Genomic DNA, 16,454 nt, shown 5'->3' with positions numbered 1-16,454 from the left:
GTATTTAACCTGCACAATTGACTCCGTACATGCAAAAAAAAGATAAGAATCATAAAATAACTTTTAAAAAATAACATCACCCGGCAACATATTACGCCGGAAATATTAGACCACCTCGCTAGTCAGATCTGCGTGAATTGGGACACCGCTTCACAGTTTTCACGTAGGCAAATCCTTTCCTCGATGTAGCTATACTACGAGTTACTCCTTAGAGCCAGCTGGCAACAGTGCGCAACTACTTCGCCGGTGCACTACGCGTCTCTAAGGCAAACATCCCGGACGGAAACAAACCCTCGTATATGCTTAGCCTCTACTGGCTGTACGACCAGAGAATCAATGCTCACTCGTAAATACTGTGAGAATCGACGCTGAAAAGTTCTCTTGCGGCGAGCGTCAACCGCACAGGACAACACCTTCCCAATTCAATGTGCTCGCATAGCCCATCTGATCTTCACGTCGGAGCAGGATGAAACGCACCGACAGATACCAATAGTCAGCTGATACGTAGTCTTCCGCGCAACTCCGAATGAACTGAGTCACATACGCATAGATGTTTCGATTGGCACACCAAAATAACGCTTGTGACTAACACAAGATGGTCGACAAAAGACACACACTGTGGCCCATCTTCTCCAAGCAAAGAAGGGAAACAGGCAAAGAAATAAAAACAAACAACACAAGGCGAATCCAGCAAACTCTAATTATAGTCTCCATAGAAGGCTTTTGCTAATGCAGCGTACATCAGTATATAAAGATAGATTATTGCATAAAGTAGCTTTAAGTAGATCATCAATTTGTACTTCTAGGGTGGTCTTTTTGTAGATCTGTTCTCGCCAGTTCAACTTGTATGTAAGAATAGCCAGCTTTGGCCAGAAGCCAAAAAAAGAGTCTAAGGACAAACAATAGACAGCGTTACCTAGGAACTTGTACGGTAGGTAGTTGCCCGCATTTGGTCAATTCCATTCATCCTTCCATCTGTCACAATGCTCATTAGGAGCAACTGAGGCTCGAGGGCGGCAGCAGTTATGTAGACCAAATATTGACAAGTCACACACACACACACACACATATGTATATGTTTTAAAATTATCTTGGGAAGTCCCATTTTAGCAAGACAGGAACTTTTTTCGAACTACTCATCGATTTGATCATCTTTCGTGTGCCCTTGAAAACTCGCAAACGGTAAAAATATTTTATTCCTTGAACGAGACGATTTTCGTTTTTCCATAATAAATAATGATCTTTTCAAAGACATTGCAAAATAGTTAGCAAATTAATGGTTTCAGTTCATACATCTTTCGGAGCATAATTTTCCAAAATAATTCTAATGGGGCGCGCTGAGGCAACAGGGAAATCACATGAAAAAAGCACTTAAAAAGTCATAGATGATAATAGTAGTTAACGTATTTTCATTTATCATTTAGACATACCTGGAGTATATTTCGTTCCTGTAAAATTTTTATCTCCAATTGAGACATGAATTTCGATAGACATATTTCCAACGAATATTATAACATGAAAATAAGCACAGAAACGCGCTTTGACAGATCAACTCTTTTTGTCGGAAGCATTAGTAGGGCTTGACGATGCACACCAGTTCTTTTGCTTTTTAGAAAGCGCTTGATTTTCAATTCGCACGTATTCACGTAAACTGCTGTATTGTCGACATTTCAACAAGTAGAACCGTGCCAAGGTACTAAGCCTAAAGGGCTCTGAGTAGTTCTCGGGATTACCCGACGCAATGGTTAGCTACTGCTGTCTCAGATGTTCTCGCATCTCTTCCAGCACTAATGCCTTTGGTACAATCGCAAGATTGAGCAAGAAAAGGAAAAAAGAAATTACCGCTAATTCGGGTTTAAATTCAACCTTTTTATAGTACCGCGTTGCTTATTCACTCACTTCAGGTCATTTTCGTTGTATCTTAAAAGTTTTTCTAACTTTTTTTTTGATAACTATCAGCTACTAGCGTTATAATCTTGTCTATTCGTCACTATACCGTGCTAGGCTCGTGCCAGAGTTCTGCTGAAGCTCTTAATTCACGGTCCCTTTTTCAGCACTTTTTACTGACAAAATTTTGTAGATAGGAAGCTTGTGGCAGGTAAAAATCCATTATCACGACGTAAATTGTCGTAAATTGTTGTAAATTGTCGACGTAAAGTGCATTCTGAGAAGGAGAAAAGCTATAGAACAAGCTCAAATAGATCTGAGTTCGAATCCCTTAAGGTAACTACAGTTCTCTCTCAGAAAATGAGAAGAAAATACATTTTTTCTTCCATACGTTTTAGTCTTTCCTGCTTGTAGTAAGGCCCTGCGGCCAAGTGCTGTTTAGATAGGTTAGTGAAAACATAACGAATTTCAGCGAGGCCGATCACAGACCGGAGCGTCGTTCAGCGACTAGCTGACATGAACGAAGCTAAAGGTCAGTGGTGCGTTTAATTCAACGGAATCAACTGATATGCCTCCCCACTTCAACTTCTTGTTCAACTACTGTCTTCTTGATTCTCTACCCGACATTGAAAGCGAATCAGACGTATACTACGGCCAAAGAATCCTGCTACTTTGCAACAATCACTGTAGTAGTGGTATGCATAAAATGAACACTGCGTGGATAATGAGATAGAGCCCAGTGTCCTCATCAACGCTACGAAGGGTAACTATGACAAATGTCAAGGCCAACTATCGTCAACGGCGAATGAGTTCTTGGGATATTTTTTTCCAACCACGCCGACGGATGTAGCAGGTTGCCTGTTCCACCTCTACTTTGTTAACCAACTCAGCATGCTCGAAGTTAAGTCATTCCAAATAGACGACTGCCAATCACTGCTCCCTTGGAACTGAAGTTAGTTAAGTTATGACTGGCGGCGAAAACGTGCTTGCCTGTTCGCATGGGTTCAGTCAGCTATGATTCTCGTTGTGAATTTCTCAAATCAAGCAAAAAAGAAACATTAAAAATCGTATTCCTAGTCGTGTAACGGTACGAACTTATTAAGTTGAGTTCGAAGTTGTAAATATCAGCAAGTGTAAGGGTATCTACGTTGGAAAACGACACTATCGTCTGCATGTATTCGTTTCCCTGAAAGCCTGCTATCTTAAGAATAATGTTAAATCATAAAAATGTTACATTCCGTTCTTAGAAAGTAAACGGACTTATGCCATAGGGACCGCTTCGCGTGTAAATAACATCTAAGTATCTTAACAGAATTCGTAGTAATTTACGAGATACATTACTTATACGGTCCAATTTTATGTTGGGTATTTATGTTTCGCGTTATTTTCAAGAGGCTTTGCAAGCTTGCGCAGCTTACGAGTTTCTGCGGAAATCGACAGCGACTACTAATACATTTAACTGCAACAACCTCTGCAAGATACATTTGCACCAACTGCGGAAAGTTACAAGTTTACTTACAGCCAAACAAATGTTATTCAAAATCACAATATCTTCTGGACGGATACCTGTGTACCAGTCATATACACCTTTTTTTTACATCAGGAAATGACGTTTGAACGTAGGAGATGGTGAGCTTCTTGTTAGATCTCATATAAGCTGTTTCCATCTCCGGTTTGTCCGAAAAGTTTGGCAGTTTTCACGTCAAAATTCAAGCATATTTATAAAGTAACATTACTAAAGCAAGCAGGCGCCATTTTTATCGATAGCCTTCTGTATATTTCTGGTAACTTCATGATCTTATAGGTTTTAGGCATGCAAATGATTTTTTAACCCTTCCGCTAAAACTTCCATTATCTTTCCATTGAATTGAGAGAGATGCGTCAAACATTTTCCACCCACGTTCTCTTAATGTTGCCGAGTAGCTGAAATGTATGTAGTTTACTCTGAAGCTACCTAGCTAGAGAAATGCTCAATACTTTTTTGACAACTTAATACAAATACACGGGGTGCCTTTGGTAATAGTCGGGGTGAGTGACACTTAAGTTCGTTTAAAGCAGGTGGAAGCTCGAATGGATGGCCATTTGAAGAAAGGCTGTTCCGAGAGCAAATATGCGATTTGGAGCATGTTACTCGATTAGAACTAATGTAGCTTATTGAGCCCAGCTTATCGTGACGTTAGTGGTAAGCGCTTGCCTATCTACCGAGGTCGCATTAGCCGCCCCTAACAGTTCCTTTCAATCATTTCATCGTTCAAAAACCAACAAATAGAACAACACCATATCCCATCATTCCATGCATTTAGATCCAAGTAACACACTTGCTTTAAGCACTCTAATTTAATCAAAGTGATATTTGATAACTCTTATAAGCCAAACAATGAAGTCGGCAAAAACAGTTATCTATATTTGCGCTCAACAAACGGTGCCCCAACAGGGACTAGTGTAAGCCAAGGCAGGTTTGCAAACTACGAGCTTTTTAGACGCAACAATTTTAATATACGCTACTAGAGCTGGAATTACCGCGGCTGCTGGCACCAGACTTGCCCTCCAGTAGTTCCTCGTTAAAGGATTTAGAATGTACTCATTCCAATTACGAAGCCTCATGAGAGTCCCGCATTGTTATTTTTTGTCTCTACCTCCCCGTGCCGAGATTGGGTAATTTGGGCGCCTGCTGCCTTCCTTAGATGTGGTAGCCGTTTCTCAGGCTCCCTCTCCGGAATCGAACCCTAATTCCCCGTTACCCGTTACAACCATGGTAAACATATAATATACCATCGACAGTTGATAGAGCAGATACTTCGAAGGAATAGCACCAGTTTTATGCTGAAATGCTCGGCAAAGTTACTCAGAATCATCAACAGAAGTCCGAAGACATGGTTTGCACTAATAAAAGCACATCCAGCAAGCTGAACGTATATGTATGTATTAGCTCTAGAATTACCACAGTTATCCAATTAACAAAACACATCCTATGAAATTATAACTGATTTAATGAGCCATTCGCGGTTTCACCATTCATAGGTATGAACTTAAAACATGCATGGCTCAATCTTTAAGACAAGCATATGACTGCTGGCAGGATCAACCAGTTTTACCTTATCTACCGAGGTCGCATTAGTCCTATTGATACAGACTAACTACGAAACGTTAATGCCCTGTTGAAGTCAGTCATCGTACGTCAACACGTACGTGGGTAGTGTCGAAACAAACGATTCCCGGCTAGGCAAATTTTCGACATCATTGGGAAGGGGGGGGGGTCAGTTCGGTCGACAAAACTTTTGTTTCAAAGAGAGTAGTGACGACGTACGTCTGACTACGGTCTTCTTTATCTTATGCAAACATATGCATCTAGGCTAGGTCTCGCAGTTTGTGTTTATCTGAATAGCAAAATTTACAATCATACTTGACCGCATTAAGTCAATTCTGAATGTCCGGCTTAGCTTCACATGTGTAATTTTTTGACAAATAGCACTATGGATATGTTGGACCGTATGGGAGGAAAAATCGAAAAGTTATAGCCAGATAGATATAAATAATGCCAACTGTAGAGAAATTACATTAAAATATAACAAGTATAGAACAATACAAGACCACCTACCACTGAGCTTGCCCTCCAACGATAAGCAAAATTTTAAGGGCTATTCTCTTGTGCAGGTTACATTTTTCAATAGCCCCTGCCATGATCATTCCCGCCAAAAATAGCATGATTGAATCCTGAAATTACCGGTATTTGTAAAGAAAATAACGGTTAAATTGAGTGATATTTTTCTATGATATGCTAATGTATGATATATATAAAATTAAAAGAGTGAAAATTGCATCGCTACGTAGCTATTGATGACGCACTATCTAAAAACTCATTTATAAATACTTCATTGCATAGTCGAAAGTACTACCTCATATTGTCAAAGACGCTTAACTAATGCACAAGTTTATGGCCATTTCCTCCTAAACATTTTATTGCCACCAAAGGAGAGACACTGAAATATCATGACTGTTTATAGGCCATTCAGACACAGCTGAATCTATCGCTGAAAAGGATCGGGATTGCTTCTTCTTAGAGGCCTGTGAGATGGCATGCTATTAACACTAAAGGGTAAATATATATAATAACATGCTATAAATATGTTATTGCATATATTATATTTGGCTGTCGACAACAAATTACCGCTTTGCCTGTCTAGAGTTATTCACCCTAACGAGGCCGGCACCCTAACGAGGTTTAACAACGGAACAAGTACTAAATGCATTTGGTGCCAAGTGATCACACGATTTTTTTGTTCATTATAATTTACCAGTGTTTAAGAAGTAATGACGATTTAAAAGTCATCCATATTTAAAAAGCATTCTATGTGACGTGCCTTCATGTACGGTAGTGAAGCGTCAGACGTAGAGATAACGCCTAACAGTGGAAAAAGACAGACTGGCAGTAATGATGTAATAGAAAGAGGCATGATTTCGAACATCCAGTAACCAGCCATCAGAGCTATAACGTAAGTACATCGCGCTTCCTGAAATCACGTACACGTAGAGGGAGCTATGTTATAGTTCCGGAGTAATCGGTTGGCGGTAAACGGCAACCGACCAACGTAGTGCTTTATGAAAATGCCGAAAGAAAAAAACTCGGCAACATTTGTTAGTACTATTAGCGGCGGCTAGCTCACGTGCAATTTTACCTGCTGGAGAATTTTTTTTTTAGCTTACCTCACATGCACTAATGCCATTGAACGTCGATAACACTACCAGACGGGCTGATATATAATGATAATCATTCAAAGCGTCTCTGTAGTAAATTTGTATTTAAAAATTACACATAAATTAAATCGTGATGAGAATAAGTCATTTTTGTACAAGGCAAAAATTGCGAAAGTCTCAAGTGACTGGTCATTTAGTGAATAAATTAGAATGATAACTTCTAAACGCCTATGGTCTTCCGACGTTCTAGAGAGATAATGCTAAACGTGCTAGATTTCCTACCAGCTTCGAAAATGATTCTTTCCGAACTAGAGACTTTCATGTGAACTCAACGAAAAGTACCTCTCGTAATGGAATAGCAGAGCTTTTATGTGAATTTATTTTTCGCGGATTCTAGCTTAGAGTTTTGCGGCCATTTTCCTAATTTCTATCTAATTCACCTCGGGTTTTGCAATTTGCGTAAGTAGCAAAGCGAGCACGCTGATAAATCACGCGTACCACCATATCACTATTTTTAATGTTTTATTATAATCATATTGTTGTAAAACGGTGATGACCTAACGACAAAATGTACGTTCGTATGCTTGAAGGTTTAAACTTCTCGCAGTCACATCAATAGAGGTGCTCCATATGCACGCCAAGTGAGTCATATAACAATGCAGTTAACTGGCCGAAGTTCCAACAACACTGGTTAAGAGGTCGTCGACCCACCGCTGCTTATGTCGGCCATCGTAGAGGCAAAAAGCACCTCCTAACAAACGATAAGAAAGCAGGCCCCGTTTGGTCAAGCAGCATTAACTGCTCCGGGCGAAGTATAGAAAAGGGTAGAAATAAGCTAAACTTAGTCACATCCATTATCACAGGAAGAGTTTCACTACAACGGAATGATAAACTAATAAGCATATTGTTCTTATGAAAAACATTTTAAATGGCATATTCACAGCAAGATGACTTAAACTTGACTAGAGATCTTGTTTGCTTCTACGTCTGCATACGTTCTGCCCTAAACTCATTCCACTGGCAGCAAGCTTAAAAACGAACTATTGAGCGTTCGGTGTATCCGCTTGTTTTTTAGACACATTTTGTCTGTTTGACGATATCAGGATGTCGTTAAGCATTCTAGAGCAGACGTTTTTTGTTCGCAGGGAAAACCATTACGCCCTTGTGAAGCTTTGTGAAATCCACTAAATTTAAGTCGACTATTCGGAACGACAGTAGATCAACTATGTTTCTGGAGATTCACTTCAGACCCGTGGTCAACGGTTGCAGATTATGCCCAGTCCCAATGTGTTAAACCTACGCGCCGTTGCTGTCAAGGTAAAAGCTATAAATGGGCCATTTATCGAGCTGTGTTTGCTTTCGGTCTACTGAAGCCTTACTCGTCACATGCCCACGACCACCAGATATCAACTGCGGATATTGAGAATCACTATGAAATATCGAAAACTGACTTCGAATGAACTGAGACCAGAAGAAAACGAGCCCAAAATGCTCCGATTACGCGCTCATTGGATCTAGATTCGAATCATTACTAGCTAAAATTATTATACATGAAATAAATAAAAGCAAGAGTACTTTGTAAACAAATAAAAACTCAATGAAGGTCTTTATCGAATATAGGACGCATTTCAACCCTATACGTACCCTGGTTCCATACAGAAGTAAAGGGCACAGTAGCACAGGTATAATAACAGCTACAAGACACCGTAGCTTCGGCTTCACCGATTGCCAGGTAATCTTCATTCTAAAACGGAAAGGAAAAAATAATATAACATCTCTTTTCAAAATACGCGTACCTACATGTAAATGTAGCAATGCAAGAACTGATCCATTTTATTGCGACAGGTAATCGTTGTGGCAAATCTATGAGTAAAATTAGTCTCGTACGGTTTTCGGTTATTTCCTAGATTTTGTAGGAGAGTATAAGAAACATATGCTAGAAGAAAATTTATATGATGATGTTGCATGGAGATGTGTCACCATGCAACTCAGCTTATTTTACCTATAGAGTGCGTTTTTACATAAAGTCAATTTGCGATCATTGGGTTGTTGCTCTAATAATTTTTATTCTGTTATTCCAGGTTCAGATGTATTTAAAACATGGATTACATAATGCAAGTGAGTATTTTAGTTTTTTTTCAGGCAAGTGGCTTACCAGTGTTTGTTTAGATGTTCCATATATATATATATATATCGAAACGTTACGTGCATACACACATCTCAAGATGCTTTTCCATTTCGGCGTTGGTAATCGAGAAGAGAACTAGATACAAAGTTTTGTCAGCGGCCGTACCTTTCGTGCTAAGGTCCGGACCCACTTCGGATTGTCTCCAAGGGACAATCCTGAGTCCTCATAGATATATTTTGTAGTGCACATATTACTTGCATTGTATTTTACTTTTCTAGTGTATGCAGATCATATAAAAACGTGCGCAAGGCTCGACGAAAAACAATGGTGATATGCTGTTGCAAGATACAAGTGACGAAAAGATTCGATTTGAAAGAATTTGTTGAAAAACAGTGTGGTGCTACACCCTGAACATCAACAACCCAGTCAAGTATTTTTCACGTGCAGACCCAATTCTGCCCACGACATGAGGGCTGCCATAACAGTTTCCCACAGATATAGTTCTCTGCGACTAATCTTTAGAGTGGTAAAAATATATATATATATATGTGCCTTGCATCCTCAACATACATGTTGAGCTACACACGACGCACGCAGCATCTACGCAGGTGTCGAAAATGAACAAAATCAAGATGAGCTGCCATGGAGAAATAAGGGCGCCATTAACCGAAAAATTCAACCTCACTGGCAAACGAACGTTTCAATGCATTGACAAGCACCTTCATAATTAGAAACAGGGACGTTCGACCAAGTCGAGGTGCGGATCTAACAACAATATTTTTGTCAAAGCTTGTTATCTCGCAAAAGCGATATGTACAGATTTCACTATTCCCATCGAGGGTGTGTGGTGCGCCGTGCAACAAGTCTGCATCCAAATAGCATCTGCGCACCACTCGAATAAAACCGTCGAATCGATTTGATTTATCATTATATCAACGGACATTTGCCGGTCTTCTTTATAATTGGTTTTCATTTCTGATTCGCTAAATAGGTCATAATTCCACTATTCAGATTATGTCTAGCTATTCCGAAACATCCACTAGCCAGTCTAGATTATGACATAAGTTTGACACTCAATCTTTGTGCCTTTTTTTCTTACCTTGTTTATCATTTCAAAATGAGAGCTTCTATCTAAATCCGGGTTTGTGCGAAAACATTCTTTCCAAAGGGACAAATTTTTACTGATCTCTCATAGGGTCGTGTATCTTTCCAAGCCTTTTACATGAACTGACAGTCAAAACTTTTCTCCAGTCCTAGCCAAAATCTATGAAGCCTGTAAGCGCTTGGCTGCTCCTTACTCCGCCATTTTTTCTTTCGGTGTTTACTCTTTATTGAGTTGATGCGTTCTCCTACTGTAGAGAACAACAGTTCATAGATTTTATCAAAAACTATCCGGATCCTTTTCAGTTCGATACTCTATGGTTCAGATAGTATAGGATAAACAACTATATACGTTACATATTGTTGTGCGGTATGGATGTGGGTAACATCGTATACATGAAAAAGAGGTCAGCTTGAAGTGTTAGGTGTATGCTGGCGTTAGAAGTATTTGTTGCCTTATATGGTTTGATGTTTGGAGCTTACGGCCATGTCAGCTTAGCGCATGCTTTGAATCTACGTTCGTGGCACGTACGTTTTCGATCAATGGGTGTATGTGAATTTTGTCATTGAAAACACTTCATTCGTCACAGCCACAGATATAGCTGTAACCTAGCGATATGCGGTAAAAAGTGTTTCTTTAGATATATGCATGCAAATATATAAAAGCAATGCACAATATATAAAAGTGTGTTTTTTGTTAGAAAAACGAGTATCGTCGCAGTTGAGGTAACGTCGGTTCAAAATGAAGTCAACTATTTCGTAGCTTCAAATGTATCTTTCCGTTGAACCGATAAGTAATTTGCTTTCTAGCTTTTGATCAACGTTACCTCCTTCGTTGCTCTGTCTGCACATACATATGCAATACTTTTAGACTGATCGCAGGCTTTTATTATTATCGGGACACTCTTACTACTGGTATTTGTAAAAAGATGCAAAGGCGAATCCTGAATGTAATCAAGTATGCTATACTTGATCAAATCTCCATACCTGATGCTACATGTTGCAACGTAGCCATCCAGTACGAATTCAGCCATCTTTAAAACCTGAACTCTTATAATGATTCTCCTTACCAGAAGCATTACACAAGCCCGAATAGAAAATTCCGGAAGAGAAGCAAAACTCCACGGGTACGGGTGGGTGTGTACCCGGTACACTATCAAGTTCCTCATAGAATTTTTCACAGTTATTTTGATTGACCCTATATACAGTTATATCATAGAGATCCTTTTTACTGCACAAAATTGCATGCTCTATCCTCTGCCGTTTGGAAAAGTAGCAAACTAACTTTCTCGAAATGCAATAGGAGACCTTCTGGTGTTCTCGCCAACCTGATCAAGAATCAGCTGGACTGATTCTTGATCAGATTTATATATACGCTTACACGGTAAAACCTGATCAGCTATAACTAAATATTCCTAGTAACCTTCATTTTAACTTCCTTTGTAATATCGAACTTTTACTGATTTCTCTCGTTTAGTCTCAACTGGGTCTTCCAATCTGTTCTAAGCAAGCGTCCTTTCTTGAGATCAAAAAGCCGGTAAAGCTGAATTTAGCACACTTTCACATAAAACTTAGCACATTTCCAATGTGCATTGACTGACTACGAATGAGGATACTCGCATTAGACAAAAATAGTTCCACGATGGCCTGCGCCACATGTGACAACGGCACTACGACAAGAGGCCTACTGGAAATGGCCCTTCCTACCTTAGCTACCCTACTACCAATATGTCGGCAATTGTGATAGACTAATGAAAGCCTGCGCATCATAATATTCAGATTTTACCTATGGACTCGCACTCGGAAGGTTTCACCGTTGAGTAAACTAAGTATAGCCATAGGCAATATCATACTAGTGAATATATTAAACTCAAATGTACAGTTGTCAGGTTCTTACCATCGGCGTCAACTAGATCAAAGATAATGAGGATCAACACAAAAAAAAATAACAGAAATTTGATTGGTTCGCAATGTTTTCAGGCCGACTTGTCGTCAATACATTACCAACCAATTAAATGTTGTCTGGCTAACATATTTTTTAATAATGAACCAAAACCAGCTAAATAACACACACATTTTCTATCAAGTTTGAACGGTACTAGTATTTCTGCACGATTTACCTTAGAAATAATTATCTCAAGCTTCTAATGAGTAAGTCGAAGCTCTGTCGAAGCTTGCACGATTTCATTCCATTTTCGACGGACACCCACGGCCTACATCTGATTTGCATTCCTGGTTGTTATTCGCTGGGAAATACTATAAACCACATCATACTTTAGCTTTTTTTTAATAACAAAGCATTTGTAAAAATCAGCGCGGTTGGTAACCATCAAGTAACGCACATGTAATTCCCTTTGTGTGTACACGTAGGTTGGCGCGTTTAATAACAATCTGTGGGCTTATGCAGAATATTATTACTCAATAACGTGTCTGAACAAGGATGTGTGTGCGTATGTCTATGCATGTGTGTGTACAGGATAAAGGCTTGCCAACAAGTTAAATACGCCTGGGGGTCCAGTGTGTAAGGGTGGTGGGTAAGGGACGTACTTTAAAATACTTACGAATTCAACCCACCAATGCAGCCATTCTGTTCTAAATAAACTTCGTAATCATCAATCGTAAAGCATCCGGTATTTGATTTTGTATCCGAAAGATTTAGCCTTCGCCGCGTCGACCGAATTCGGCGAGGCTAAGCGTGTACAAATATTTTACTTAGGCAATCAACTAACACAATAGGCCTTCAATGTTGCTACACACAACAGAGTTGAAGAACGAGAGTGACTCTAGACTGTTTCTAATAACCTCGTACAGAGAACTACGCTTTCATTTAGATCTGCTCAGCTGCTGTAAACATTTCGACGAATCAAATGAAAAAAAACATAGGAACGTCGAACGGGCCTTTGAAAAGAGCTAACAATGAATCGTCAAATAGTTCACAATTACTTTTTACTGGTGTTCGTTGTGTTATACTGCGAAATGTATGAGCTTGTAGCTGACTCAACCTTTTAGCTCTTATGGCTCTTTTGAGTGACACCTTGGAAAGTACAAGATAAAAAACTTTTTTTAAACACGCAACTTCTCATGTTGGCTGAGGTATCGAAAGTTCAGTCTCCTAAACGCCAAAAGGGGACTCTTGGCCTACTTTTTGTTTAGATTTTTGGCCTGTTAGTTTAATATTCACAATAACTATTCAATTGAATAGTGACGCGTTGAAACGCACGTCAGCGAGTACAACCCGTTTTCATTAAGTGACGCAGCTGAGTACCGTTGAAAAGAGATACTCTTCAGTGAAAATAGCATACAATATATGTCGTTGCTATTCAAACTGCAATGGCATTTTATCCGTTTTTCTTTAGTCTGCTCATTGTGATCTGCCTTTATGTGCCAGGTACCGCAGCAGCTCTTCATGTTCATTTTTGCTGAAAACTATGAAAGGTCCGACAAATAGTTACTCGGTTTCACCTACATCTATCCTCGATGGTGTCCTTCTACATTTGAGCCCTACTATGTTTCAAAGGGCAGTTTAGCGAAATCTTTTCGCATCTGGACGTTCGCTACCTTTTAAGCGTTACTGTGCCCAAGAATCAAATGAGTTCATGCTTTTTCACGCCCATGGAATGATCTCCTAGCAAGCAACAGGATCCGAACTACTTTTGCATCGCTCTGGCAAAACTTAGCTTTTATTTTCAGCTAAATCTCTATACATCGCACACCAGAGACCATGCCATCGAATCGCAATTACTTTAGGTAAAGCAGCTTAAATGTATGCATAGTTAATATCATTTTCAACTCTTCCTCGTTTTCATTGTAGACCAATTAGTTCGTAGCACATTCTAGATCGTACCGATGCGTTTTCGAGGAATTCTCAGAGGCTGTCGGACCGAAGCATATATGTCACACTTCAGCAAGCAATTTGTCTTGACTGAGCTCACTGATCTAAAGTGGTTCTTATTTTTATACTGTAACCCTCTCTGCCCTAGTAGATGGCATAATCTTAAATACTGTAATAACTAATATATACAGTCATATTACCGTTTTGTTTACACGTAGTGGACGTTGGACGTTTACACATCTATTCGTTTATAAGGCAGGACTATCAGATTGTTGCTTATTCGCAGCCGAAGAAATTGTTGTCTGTAAGTGCTTACAAAACATGCCTTAATGTGTCCTAGGCTCGTCAAATCTGCACCGTACTAATAGGTGTTCGATAAAAAATTAAATTCTTGTTTTCTTACTGGCAGCCGACTTTTGCCCGAGTCCTATGAACCGTGCGAAGTCGGCCAGATTGTATACGAAGTGAGTCAATAGGCTATCGATTGTCAGATGTCGTCTTTAATAATAGCGTTAATATTACTTAATGCCACTGCTACGTACTGTGCAAAGCATAGCTGACCGATGCTAGCAGAACTAGATTCAACCTACAACGGATCCGACTTACCTGAACGTTAAGACTGCCAAATACGTTCACTGTGGCCACTACTCTTCCGTCTCTATAGGTTTACATGCGTACAAGCTAATTGCAGGCTGTTGTTCATTAGATATCAATGAAACTGATCCGCTCATGATATTTACAGATAGTTAAATAAAACATTTAAGAAAAACGTCTCCTCCACGTCGCGAGTAGGATTGTGACCTCATAAGCTTCCATTAATGCTTGAACAACCAGTACAGTTACAATGTTTCCGATAGAGATCCTTGCTGACATGGGGTCACCGTATTTTTCAAACTTTTTTTAGGTTTCAATTTTTTGTTCGCAATGCAGCTGCTTAAAAGACTGCCCCTACGTCTATTTTATACAAAAATTGTATGTATATACACATATATATATGTATATATGGGTCAGCTGATATAATAACCACTTTTTTTAATTGCACGCTAAAAGCGCATATTACGCGTCTGCAGTTAACGTTCGTCTCAGAAGAATAAACAATTTTGTCTGACGGCACCTGTATATCTGCTTACGTTTGATAAGGACGTATACATGTTCAGTTAAATAACCACGACAAACAAAATTATTGTTGTGGTAATTTTTGTTCAGGATTTTTTTCGAAGTGTATCCGAAAGGCCTATACACGACCAAGCGAAGGAAGTATGCGGCTGCTGAGCTGCTTATGTCGTAAACAAACCCGATCCATCTCTCTGAAGATGATTACTTGGATTAACCATGTCCCAATGAGTACGTGTCCTCTTGTTTTGTTATCGCTTTATTGCCGTTTATATGTTCTATCGTCCTAGAGATTAAGAAGCAGAGAGAGGTAACTGTGGAAATGGGAAGGGGCCTTCCTTGTGTGGGCCAGCCGTGCATGCATCATCGATAACCGTCTTTGCGCCTGTAGAACGACTGGCTGATTTTTTGGCGTTGAATCAGTTTGGAAAGCGAGTAAATTCTTATGGATCAGCTGACGGAAGCCCGGTCGCTGCTGCTTTTTTACAACCACAGCGCCCCTCTCTTTTCTTCCTGATTGCCCCCGACTATTAGATGGTGGCAGCTGATTTCAATGGGAATTTCCATTGTTCTTTCGTGTCCTAATTCGTTTTCTCCTTTTGTGCCGCTTGTTATTTGTCGAGGTTTTTCTCTACCAAAGCCTCTGCCCCCGAACACCGTTCTGATGAGATTTTAGTGTTAATGCCCGTAGTTCCAGCGGCCGGAACGAAACAGATAGTAAAAATGCCATTTTTACAGTTAGCCCCCAAGCCCTCCAGAAAGGAAAACTTTTCTAGCCCTTTTACGGAGTAATGCGTTACCCTCCTTTTTCCTTCTATGTATTCTCCAGCTGAAATTGCCAAATGCGCCTCAATTCCTGTCCGTTCCTCACTGATTCGTTTTTCAGTTCGAGTTCCGTGTTGTCGATCGAGATGATGATTATTGTGGACCTGCTCGGTGTCTCTGCCATTGTAACAACAATGAATAGTCGGTAAAGTTAGCGACTATTACTCACTGTTATTGGTTGTCATACCACAGGCAGCGATACTGGTGACTCTCGATTTGGCTTGCCTTCTTCGACACTGGAAAGGGAGGTCAAGGACGTACCGGCCATCTTTCTTTTGATCGACGTTTGAGAGTTGCCAGGGGACCTTTGTGATTAACAAAAGTACAAAATAACCACACACAAATAAAAGCACGCGTTGTTGTCGAGTGCTTTTGTCCTCATTTCAGCTATTGCAGTTGCCTCAGGCCAGCATCTAGGGGAGCCCGATGTGACATTTCAGTAAAAAAAGGGCAAGCGAACAAAGTAGACACAGTGTGCGAACATTTTTGGGTTCCTGACAAAAACTGAGATAATGTTTCCAACGAAAGGACGGAAAAGCGACCAGAAGGACTGTCAAGGGGTGTCTATATTTAGCAACCTTTCTGAAGGACGGGGCCTATGCATATATCGCTTGCGTTACAGCAACTCAGACGACGATATCTCGATGAGGCGGTATAGTTCACAGTATAACTCTGCTCTAAGGCTATTCACTATTGTCAGTAAAACGCTGAGAGACTGAAAGCGGTAAGCAGTATTGACAGCAACGACAGCGAGAGCAGAATCAGCGATATATCGTTGACTGTGGTCGGACCACATGAATTCGTTACACAACAAGTTTAACATATTAACGAAATTAACAAATATAAAGAATAACACAAAATTAACAAATCCAA

The 16,454-nt window shown here is 39.9% G+C and overlaps 1 protein-coding gene and 1 pseudogene across 6 annotated transcripts in view; both read right to left on the bottom strand.

Annotated features, from left to right (window-relative positions):
- LOC111270142 (Na(+)/citrate cotransporter) overlaps positions 1 to 16,454 on the bottom strand; it is a 34,088-nt gene that overhangs the window by 16,296 nt on the left and 1,338 nt on the right. For 3 of the 6 annotated variants that reach the window (XR_015314873.1, XM_086972376.1, XM_022850199.2), the window contains exon 1: positions 5,486 to 5,597. The exons of 1 other annotated variant lie outside the window; for it this stretch is intronic. Coding sequence is in view for 4 of the 5 variants with exons in the window: in XM_086972376.1 (XP_086828502.1) it covers positions 5,486 to 5,592 (107 nt within the window). In the remaining variant the exon portion in view is untranslated. Of the gene's footprint in view, positions 1 to 5,485; positions 5,602 to 6,248; positions 6,399 to 8,226; positions 8,327 to 11,931; positions 12,041 to 16,454 lie in introns of those variants that run through there. 2 more of the 6 variants (XM_022850203.2, XM_086972377.1) reach the window with 2 other exon arrangements.
- LOC147752157 (small subunit ribosomal RNA) lies at positions 4,052 to 4,976 on the bottom strand (annotated as a pseudogene; the record flags this gene model as incomplete).

The sequence above is a fragment of the Varroa jacobsoni genome, unplaced genomic scaffold (assembly GCF_002532875.2).
Source record: "Varroa jacobsoni isolate VJ856 unplaced genomic scaffold, vjacob_1.0 scaffold_1449, whole genome shotgun sequence".
Classification (NCBI taxonomy): Eukaryota; Metazoa; Arthropoda; class Arachnida; order Mesostigmata; family Varroidae; genus Varroa; species Varroa jacobsoni.
The sequence above is the reverse complement of the archived record's forward strand: the minus strand, read 5'-3'. Positions and strand labels throughout refer to the sequence as shown.